This window comes from Dipodomys spectabilis, unplaced genomic scaffold (genome assembly GCF_019054845.1).
Source record: "Dipodomys spectabilis isolate Male_0828 unplaced genomic scaffold, ASM1905484v1 ptg000108l, whole genome shotgun sequence".
NCBI lineage: Eukaryota > Metazoa > Chordata > Mammalia > Rodentia > Heteromyidae > Dipodomys > Dipodomys spectabilis.
The window spans coordinates 18,637,803-18,648,312 of NW_024870785.1; the positions used below are offsets into that span (position 1 = coordinate 18,637,803).

Genomic DNA, 10,510 nt, shown 5'->3' on the forward strand with positions numbered 1-10,510 from the left:
TCCTTTTTAAGCATATAATGGTTCTACAAGGGGAAAGTGTAAATATGTATGTAACACTTTAATAAATAAATACAGTGTGTACCACCAGATCACACTCACCTCTCTCTCTCCCTTACGCCCTCTCTCCCCTTCTTAAAACAATTTCAGCACGTTCCATTGTTCTATTTTCATACATACAAATTAAGTACTTGAACCACATTCACCCTCTTCATTCTCTCCATTCATCTTCCCCCTCCCACCAAAACCTGCCCCCAAACATAGCCTATTTTACTTTCTTTACTTCTTTCCCTCATGTCTAGCATGTGTTACTTGTAAAGGTGTTTCCCCATGGTAATTCACACATGCTACATATATTATAATTTAGCCAGATTAACCTCATCTATTGATTGCTTTCTTTCTGCATCCCTCCTACAAAGCCTATTTATATTTTTACTGAGAAATTTGTTTTCTTGATTGAAACCTCTATTTTCACTTTAGACCCTTAGCTCTTAACAGATGAATAAGAATGGAAAGTAATTTCATACCTTAGATAGTAGTTACTAGGAGGCAAATTTCTCTGGCAGTTAGGTCTGATTCAGATGCCTATCAGTCATATTTGTCAAAAAATGAAAGACATCCCAAGATAAGAAATATTAAAACTTTGGATTGTTTCAGCATTACTGGGAAACATCTTCTGCCAGCCAATTTTCTTAGATTGTAACTGCCCAGCCTTCACAGTCTTACCTTAAGTTCCATATCTGTTTCACAGAAGGAATAAAAGTCGTAAGTACTAAGGGAAATTTGTTTTGTGATAAGAGATCCAAAGGAGACTTGTAAATAGTTTTCAGAATTGCTCTACTACTTACCTTTCACCCTAAGTAGGTCTGGAATTCATCCAGCAGAACAGCTTTTGCATGTCTGTACCTCTCAGAATGAATCACCTTCCCTTGGAGAGCAGGGGTATGTGTACTGTTTTCTGGCAGAATTTCCACAAAAGCTTTCCTTTTTTTTAAGTCTTCCTCTAGGTTCACCTGAACCTAGAGCATGCCAAATGTTCCTGAAGACCTTTGAATCTCCCAATTCCCAGTTGCCTGTTTGAAAAGGAAGGTCAGTTCTGACTCTCCTGGGAGGGTAACAGGCATCTTTATGACACAGTTCCCACTATGGAAAGCCAGAAAAGGCAGACAGTGATCTACATACTACTGGATTAAAGTCTGTAGAAAGGTGGTTTCTTCCTGCTTTGTTAAGCATAATTCTCTTTATTTGGGAAGTGGAATATACTCTCAAGCCTAATGTTAAAGTGAAATCTGGGACATCCTTTGAGCTCTTTAAAATTCAGAATTTGTCCCAACTAGCCTGAAGTTTTTATTTTTATATTTTGTAGTTTCCAGATATGAGTCAAGAATCTGATTCTCCATTTGTTTTCATCTGCAAAAATCCCCAGGAAATGGTCGTGAAGTTTCCTATCAAAGGAAATCCAAAAATCTGTAAGTTGGCAGTCTTTGATGGTGTAATTTTCTCTTCTTGTCTTTCATCTTGCCTTACTTTGTTTAAAAAAAAAATAAAAAAGGCTTTGTGCTCTGTTCTGTGACTCTCTAGTGTTAGAGGAATAATACAGTTACATTTATCAATAACTTTAATGGCACAGTAAGTGGAGTGTAGCCTTTCCCAAGTAAATCTTGATCTATAGTTATTGGCATGAGAGTGACTCACTCTAAACTTCCATTTAAGATCCTATGGCATTAAAATAGTTATTTGTTACTTAGGAGGGCATGGAGGTGCACACCTGTAATCCCAGCACCTGGAAGGCTGAAGCACGAATATTTCAAGTTAAGTCAACCTGGGCTACAGAGTGAGACCCTGTCTCAAAACAATAATAAAAAATGTTACTTGTGGGCTGTGAATGTGACTTAGTGGTAAAGTGCTTGCCTAGCATGCATGAAGCCCTGGGTTCGATACTCTGGTACCACATAAACAGAAAAAGCTGGAAGTGGCGCTGTGGCTCAAGTGATAGAGTGCTAGTTTTGAGCACAGAGAAGTTCAGGACAGTGCCCAGGCCCAGGACTGGCAAAAAAAAGAAAAAAAATACTACTTGTCAGTCAAAAGGACATATATGGCTTATTCCACCATACAGTGGAAGTGGTAAGCCTGTGCCAAGAGCAATAGTGTCATCTATACATTGTTCTTCAGTATTCAACCCAAGATGATTAGAACAACTTTTGTGTGTGTGTATGGTTCTGGGGCCTGAATGGAGGGTCTGAGGGCTATCCTTTGGCTTTTTCACTCAAGGCTGGTGCTCTGCCACTTTAGCCACTGCCCCACTTCTGGCTTTTTGGTGGTTAATTGGAGATAAAAAGCCTTGTGAACTTTCTGCCTTGGCTGGCTTTGAATTGCAATCCTCAGATTCTGAGTAGCAAGGATTATAGGAATGAGCCACCATTCCTGGCTTCCATTTGCTTTTATCATGTACTGGTTTATGCTTTTCTTTTCTTCTTTTTTCTTTTGTCAGTTGTGGGGCCTGAACCCTGGGCCTGGGCGCTGTCCTTCAGCTCTTCAGCTCAAGGCTAACGCTCTATCACTTGAGCAATAGCACCACTTGGGCCTTTTTCTGCTTATGTAGTGCTGAGGAATCGAACCCAGGGCCTCATGCATGCAAGGCAAGCACTCTACCATTGAGCCACCTTCCCAGCCCCTGGTTTATGCTTTCATGTTACTGCTTTCCCATTGTATGAATTGGATGATTCTGGGGTATACATTATCTCCCCTGTGTACAGCTCAGCCTCACCCTGTATGTTTAGGAATGACTAGCCATTTATTAAGTCTGTTCTCAAGAAAAGTACTTCTCAAATGGGAGCAAAATCTACCAAGATTAAAACACAGATTCCTGGGTCAGATGATACTGATGGTTACCTTTTCTTGTGTATGTGTATGTGTATGCATGCATGCAATTCCTGGGGCTTGAACTTGGCCTAGGTTCTCTGTCCCTAAGTTTTTTATGCTCAAGGTTAGCACTTTACCAGTTGAACCACAACTCCATTTCTGCCTTTTTTGGTGGTTAATTGGAGGTGAGTCTATGGGCTTTGCTGCCTGGGCTAGCTTTGAACTGTGATCCTCAGATCTCAGCCTCTTTTTAGCCCATAATAGGTAAGATTACAGGTCTGAGTCCTCAACAGAACTCATCAGAACTCATCAGAACTCTGATGCTGCCATCCGCCCCTGCCCCCGCCGCTGCCGCCTCCTGTTGTTGTTGTTGTTGTTGGTGTTGTTGCTGTTGTTGTTATTGTTGTTGTTGTTGTTCTTCTTCTTCTTTCCTCCCCCTCCCCCTCCCCCTCTCCTCCTCCCCCTCCTCTTCCCCCTCCCCTTCCCCCTCTTCCTCCTGTGGGGCTTGAAACACTTTGATTCACAGTGCCACTTCTGGTTTTCATTTAGTTGATAGCCCTGAGGATGTCCCCTACTATTTGTGATTTCAAATGTTACTCTTTTTTTTTTTTTTTTGGGCCAGGCCTGGGGCTTGAACTCAGGGCCTCGGTACTTCCGTGAGCTTCTTTTGCTTAAGGTTAGCACTCTACCACTTGAACCATAGCACCATTACCAGCCTTTTCTGTGTATGTGGTACTGAGGAATTGAATGCAGGGCTTCATGCATGCTAGGCAAGCACTCTACCACTAAACTACCTTCCCAGTCCGCAAATGTTACTCATCTTTGGTTTTGCTTGGGGCATTCTATTCCTTCATTCTTACCTTGCTCTAGGCACTGCTGGAAGCTCTGGTGGTAGGAGGAAAAAAGATACTCAGTATTTGCTCTCAAACCACTATGGCTTGATCTTTTTTCGAGTCCCCTTTTCTCTGCTTCTTCCTGTATCTTGGTTCTTATCTGCTTCCTAAGCTTGTATGAGAAAATGTTCTGGGTAAACAAAGTTAAGATATTTCCCCAAAATGTTTTATTTTAGTACTTTCTTTACCCAAATACCAACCTTTATCACATATGTGGCCTTCATTTTTCTCCTAAGGCTTAACAGGGATTGAGGGGAATAATGTTCTTAAGATAAAGGTTTAATAACATCTTTCTCCCTATCTTGTCTCTTATCATTAAAGCTAGGCTAGAGAAAGTGAAGTATTGGTAGGAAACAATAGGTAGTGCTTTCTGTTGTTGTTGTTGCCAGTGTTGTAGCTTGAACTTGGGGCTTGGATACAGTCTCTTAGCTCTTTCACTCTAGGCTAGTACGTTATCACTTGAGCCACAACTCTACTTCCAGCTTTTCTACGGTTAATTGGAGAGAAGAGTCTTATGGGCTTTCCTGCCCCAGGCTTCCTTTGAAGAAAGATCCTCAGATCTCAGCCTCCTGAGTAGCTAGAATTACAGGTATGAGCCACATGTACCCACCTGTAGTTTGTTTTTTGATGGTGCTGGAGTTTGAACCTGGACCTTTTGCTTGCTAGGAAGGTAGTCTACTACTAACCTATACCTCAGCTAGGAATTTTTTTTTCTATTTTATATCTTTTATAAACTCATATAAATAACGGCCTTATGCCTTATATGGAGTATGTGAAAATTTCTTTTTTTTTTTTTTGGCAAGGGAACTTTAACTACTTCTCTGTCATTTGAGCCATAGTACCATTTCTGGCTTTTTCTGAGTAGTTAATTGGAGATAAAGAGTTTCACGGACTTTCCTGCCCATGCTGGCTTTGAACTGTGATTCTCAGATCCTCCTGAGTAGGATTATAGATAGTCATGAGCCATGGGTGCCCGGCTTACATGTGAAAATTTCAATGAAAGTTAAGTACATGGATGCATCAATGACATATACTTTTTCCTTTTGTAACTTCTTGCCTATCTGCTGCACATTAACTTGATGTTATTCTTTTAGACACTGTGATTGAGGATGTGGTTTAACACATTTAGCCTTAGGTGCTAAATGTAAAATTATTGGGGAAATACAGAAAGTAATCCTTTTCACTCTTCACTAAGAGAATGTATTGTATTCAGTAATTTAGTAATGTATTACTGAATTCACTACCCACATCCCAAATCTTGAGAGAACCAGGCTGAACTAGAACTTAAAAGTTTTAGCAATCTGGATGTAGTCACTGTGTTTGCCTCTTTCCATAAGAAGCCCAGGTCCCTTGTTTCATTGCTGATTGTGTCTGTTTAAGAGCCACTGCTGGTGGCAGTCACTCTGATAGATGTTGGGGATACAAAAAAGTCCTTGGTTATAAAGTATTCAACGGATTCCTGGCACATGTCTGGATTTTTTAGACAGCCGAGGGGATGGAAGAACTTTTGAGTCCCTAGGAATGGCCTGAAGTTCCTTATTGCTCTTACTTCTCTTTCCTCCTATTAGTTTCTCAGTTTGTGAAGTCATCATTGAAGCCAGAAATTAATTTTCCTACTCTTAACTTCCTTGTTTATTTGTATGGGTTGATTTTATCTGAACTTGTCCCATTTGATGCTTTTTACCATCAGTCTGGAGTTTTCTGAAATTTGTATTTGGAATATTCTAATATACTAAGGCTTTAAAAAAGGTGGGAAAAATCGACACTGTTATTTAAATGTTAATAAGAATCTGATGAAGGGAGCATGACTCAAGTGGAAGAGTTGCCTTGCAAGTGTGAGGCCCTGAGTTCAACCCCTATGCTACCAACAACAATAACAAAAAGACTTGTCTGGGATTACTGGTGACATTAGACTATAACTATGAAGCACAACAAGCACTTTTTTTTTCAGCTCTTTCATATGCATGTTTGACCTTCATATTCATGAATTTTACTATCAAAGAATTGAAAATATTTGAGATTGTACTAAGGATGTACAGACATTCTAAACAATACAATAGACACCTATTTATAGTGTACTCAATATCTCAAGCAGTCTAGAAATGATTTAAAAGTATACTGGAGGGTGTTAGAGCTAAGTCTCACATGACTTTGCTACCTGGGCTGGCTTCAACCCTTGATTCCCTGATTTCAGTTCCTAAGTAGCTAGGATTACAGACATGAACCACTAGTGCTTGGCCAATAGTGAGAGAGAGAGAGAAAGAGAGAGAGAGAGAGAGTGTGTGTGTGTGTGTGTGTGTGTGTGTATGTGTGTGTGTGTGTGTATGTGTGTGTGTTTGCTTGCCAGTCTTGGGGTTTGAACTCAGGGTGTGTGTGTGTGTGTGTGTGTGTGTTTGCTTGCCAGTCTTGGGGTTTGAACTCAGGGCCTGAGCTTCTTTTGCTCAAGGCTAGTACTCTACCACTTGAGCCACAGATCCACTTCTGGTCTTTTCTGTGTATGTGGTACTGAGGAATCAAACCCAGGGTTTCATGCTAGACAAGCACTCTACCACTAAGCCAGCCAACTTCCCAGTCCAAGTAGGGTTTTTTTTAAGTTTTTTTTTTCTCCTTTGATTTTATAGTTGAGTAAACAAATTTAACAGAAGTTATGTTTTGCTCAAGTCTTTCTGGCTGTAGATTTCCTGTTCTTTGCACTTTATCAGGTTGCCTCAGGAACAAATTATTCCAATTTGCATCTTATTTTTAGTGTATAGTATCATTGATATGGAAAGGGCTTTCAGAACTTTCCAGCTTTCTCTTAGAATTGAAAAAAAATTGAGGACAGGAGTAAGTAGGAAGCATCCTCAAGGTTATTTGGCTAGAAGTAGCTGTCTGAGTGATAGAAGCAACTTATTCGATACAGAGAGCTAGACGTCTGGAGTCTTGAATGGAATTCTAAATTCTGTCCTAGCTTGTCCTAAAAATCTGAATGAGACATAATACTTATTTGTACTTCTGAATACTATCACCTTTTACAATGTATTTATCTAATATCTGCTGGTTTGGGTTACTGTATAGTCCCCATAATAGAAAGGATTTAAAATTTGTAGGTCTGCCTTCTTTGTTTAATTCATTTGATGAAAGCATTTATCCAGCACTTACCATTTGACAGTCACTATGGAAATGTTCAAGATACAAAGAAAAACTTACCTTGTAATAGAGTTCTTTTGCCAAGTTGCTGGCACATGTTCAGATTTCCAGCCAGGCAGCCTAGGGAATGAAAGAACTAAATCCCTGGGAATGCCCTCTGCTCTAAAGCCCAAATTAAAGTCAACAGCACTGTGACTGTTGTGGATAGCATTCAAGGTATCAGTTAGGAATGGATCCTGAGGAAACTTAGATGCAGGTGTATCTGTGGAGAGAATAAGGGATGGAGACTTAAGAAAACAAGAAGATGGCTAGATGTTGATAGCTCATGCCTGTAATTGGGAGGCTAAAAATAAGATTATGGTTCAAGGCCATTCTTAGCAAAAATGTTGGTAAGACCCAGGCTCAGTGCTGTTGGCATATGCCTATCATCCTAGGTATGGGAAGCTTAGAATGAGAGGATCATGGTTTCATGCCAGCTTAAACAAAGACGTCCATGAGGCTCCATCTCAGCAGAAAAAGTTGGGCATGATAGAACACCTGTCTGTGAAAAATAGAGGAGGATGTCAGTCAGAAGTACGACTCTATCTCAAAAATAATCAGTGTGAGCCAGGGGCTGGTGGTTCACGCCTGTAATCTTAGCTATTCAGGAGGCTGAGATCTGAGGATCATGGTTCAAAGCCAGCCCCTGGCAAGAAAGTCCATGAGACTCTGATCTCCCATTAACCACCAGAAAACCGGAAGTGGTGCTGTGGCTCAAGTGGTAGAATGCTGGCCTTGAGCTGAAGAGCTGAGGGATATTGCCTAGGCCCAGAGTTCAAGCCCCCAAACCAACAACAACAACAAAAAAATCAGTGTGAAAAAGAGGTGGAGGTTTGGTTCAGCAGCTAAGCACCTGCCTAGCAAGTTAAAAAAAGAAAAAAAAGTAAAGAAATTTTTTAAAAGGAACTTATTATGGTAAGGTTATTCTTCTCCATTCTCCTTCTGCAGGAGTCAGGACATATATTTTTACCCTAATGGGACAAAGGAGACCATTGAAATCCAGTGAGGTTGTATCACTTACTCCAGTTCATCCAGCTAGTTAATACCAGAAAGGGATGGATTAGAAACTTGGTCTTTTGACTTGGGTCTTTTGCAATCTGTTATACCTGATTGCTCAACAAATAAAAATGGCAACACGTGTAGCCCACTGCCCCGCAGTAGATATAGTGGATGTAGATATAGGCCCATAACATACCTGACTGCTCTTTTTTTTTTTCCTTTTTTTTTGGGGGTCCGGTCGTAGGGCCTAAACTCATCCTGGGAGCTGTCCCTGATCTCTTCAGCTCAAGGCTAGCACTCTACCACTTGAGCCACAGCACCACTTCCAGCTTTTTTTTTCTTTATGATTATATGGTGCTGAGGAATCGAACCCAGGGCCTCAGGCATGCAAGGCAAGCACTCTACCCCTGAGCCACCTTCCCAGCCCCTGACTACTCTTATGGTATACCCAAGTCTCTTCATTTTTGCGGTGCTAAAGCTGAAAGGAATTGTTTGTGTTTTAGCATCATCAGCTTTACTATTGACTCAATTGAGGCTTTTTGTGGGAGGAAGAACATTGCAAGCTCTTTTCTCAAGCCAGCCAAGATAGAAATTCTTATGCTATTCTTCATGAAACCGATGATTGCAAATGCTGCTACCAGTGTACCACATTCTATCCTGGTTTCTCTGAAAAGCAAGAGTTCAAAGGCTACTTTAGTAAAGCACCTCTCATTTGTATAACCAGTGGTGTTAAGGTTGTTTTGTTTGTTTTTTTCCTTTTTTGATGCTAAGGATCCAACCCCAGGGCATTACAGAGAAAAGCTCTATTACTGAGCCACATCCCTAGTACTGATTTATTTTTTGGCCAGTCCTGGGGCTTGAATTTGGCCTAGGTGCTTCCTTGAGCTTCTTTTGCTCAAGGCTAGCCTTCTACCACTTGAACCACAGTGCCCCTTCCTGCATTTTCTGTGTATGTGGTACTGAGGAATCGAACCCATGGCTTCATGCATGCTAAGCAAGCACTCTACCACTAAGCCACCTTCCCAGCCCCCCTAGCCCTGATTTTTTTTTTTTTTTTTTTTTAACCACTTAGAGGAGTCACAGAGCCTATGACCTTTACCCTTCTTAGCTGTTGATAGGGGCCCTTTGTCAGCAAAGCATTCATGTGGATTCTACTCCACTGTTTCAGGTCACTCCCCCTATTAAAGTCTGTGGCAGCCAAGGGGTGAGTTGAACTGCTTTTCCCACTGTGAAGGAGGGTCATGCATTATGCTCAGCCAGTTAACAGGTCAGTGGAATGAGTTTCCCACTGTGTGAAATGCTTCCCTTTATTACACTGTGTATTCTTAAAAACTTTGTCTGGGCATCAGACACCCTGAAAAATAAGATGCTTCTTTTACAGTAGCTATAAAATTAGAAATAGGAACTTAGATTCTCTAGACAAATACTCAGTTTGTGTCTGTGTATACCAGCCCTTCCCTCCTCCCCACTTCAGGCTTGTGCTTGCATATCTTTCTCTTTATACAGTGTTTCCACTGTTTTTTTTCCCTCATTCTTACAAAATGAAACTAACTCTGAAGTTTGGAAGTGTCTTGAGTTCTGAAGCAAGATAATTGAATGTGACAGGAACACAGTAACCAGAAGATTTGGGAGACCAAGCAAGATTTGCATTGCAAATAGAAAAATAAATAAGTAAATAAATAATGAGACTTCTTTTTCTCCCTCACAGGGAAACTGGATTCCAAGATCCATCAAGGAGCAAAGAAGGGGTTAATGAAGCAGAATAAAACTGTCTGACCCTGGAGAAAAGAGACTATACAGCACAGTGGAATTCCATGTACTAAAATTGGTACCCACTGGTCCTTCGGAAGCAAAAGCAGTAGAAATCTAAAGGCTGGGCCCTCAGGCTTTAATGTCTCAGAATTTAAACTGCCAAAATTTGTTTATTTTTCTTAAATAATAGGATTCTTTATGTGGTGGGTCAAAAATCTTTGAATACATTATTTATAAAAACACTTTTAAAATTCTAGGTCTTTGACATTTTTCTCATTGTAGTAATCAAAAGAGAAAGAAACATGTTGAAAATTACTTTCCTCTAAGATTTGTATGTGAAGTTAGGAAAATTATGATCTTAGGTTAACATTTTCTCTCTGTCTCTGTCTCTCTGTCTGTCTCTCTCTCTCTTTTTGCCAGTCCTGGGACTTGAACTCAGGGCTTGCCCACTGTCCCTGAGCTTCTTTCGCTCTACCACTTGAGGCACAGGCTTTTTCTGTGTATGTGGTACTAAGTAATCAAACCCAGGGCTTCGTGCATGCTAGGTAATTACTCTACCACTAAGCCACATTCCCAGCCCACGTTAACAGTTTGTTGAGATATTCTTTGGATTTAAAGTTGTTTTTGTTTTCTTTTGTGCTGGTTCTAGGGCCTGAACTCAGGGCCTGGGCACTGTCCCTGAACCTTTTTGCTTATGGCTCTACCACTTGATCTACATCACCACTCCTGGCTGTTTTGGTGCAAAGCCCAGACTGGCTTTGAACCTTGATCATCATATTTCAGCCTCCTGAGTAGCTAGGATTACAGCGTGAATTACCAGTGCCAGGCAGGTTTTTTGT

At 40.7% G+C, this 10,510-nt stretch overlaps 1 protein-coding gene across 1 annotated transcript in view; it reads left to right on the plus strand.

Annotated features, from left to right (window-relative positions):
• The window catches only part of Trip4 (thyroid hormone receptor interactor 4), a 62,269-nt gene extending 52,342 nt beyond the window's left edge, over positions 1-9,927 (plus strand). Inside the window, exons 12-13 of the mRNA XM_042687841.1 lie at positions 1,364-1,466; positions 9,628-9,927. Of these exons, the coding sequence (XP_042543775.1) occupies positions 1,364-1,466; positions 9,628-9,695 (171 nt within the window). The 3' untranslated portion in view covers positions 9,696-9,927. The remainder of the gene's footprint in view (positions 1-1,363; positions 1,467-9,627) is intronic.
• The last annotated feature ends 583 nt before the right edge of the window (positions 9,928-10,510 follow it).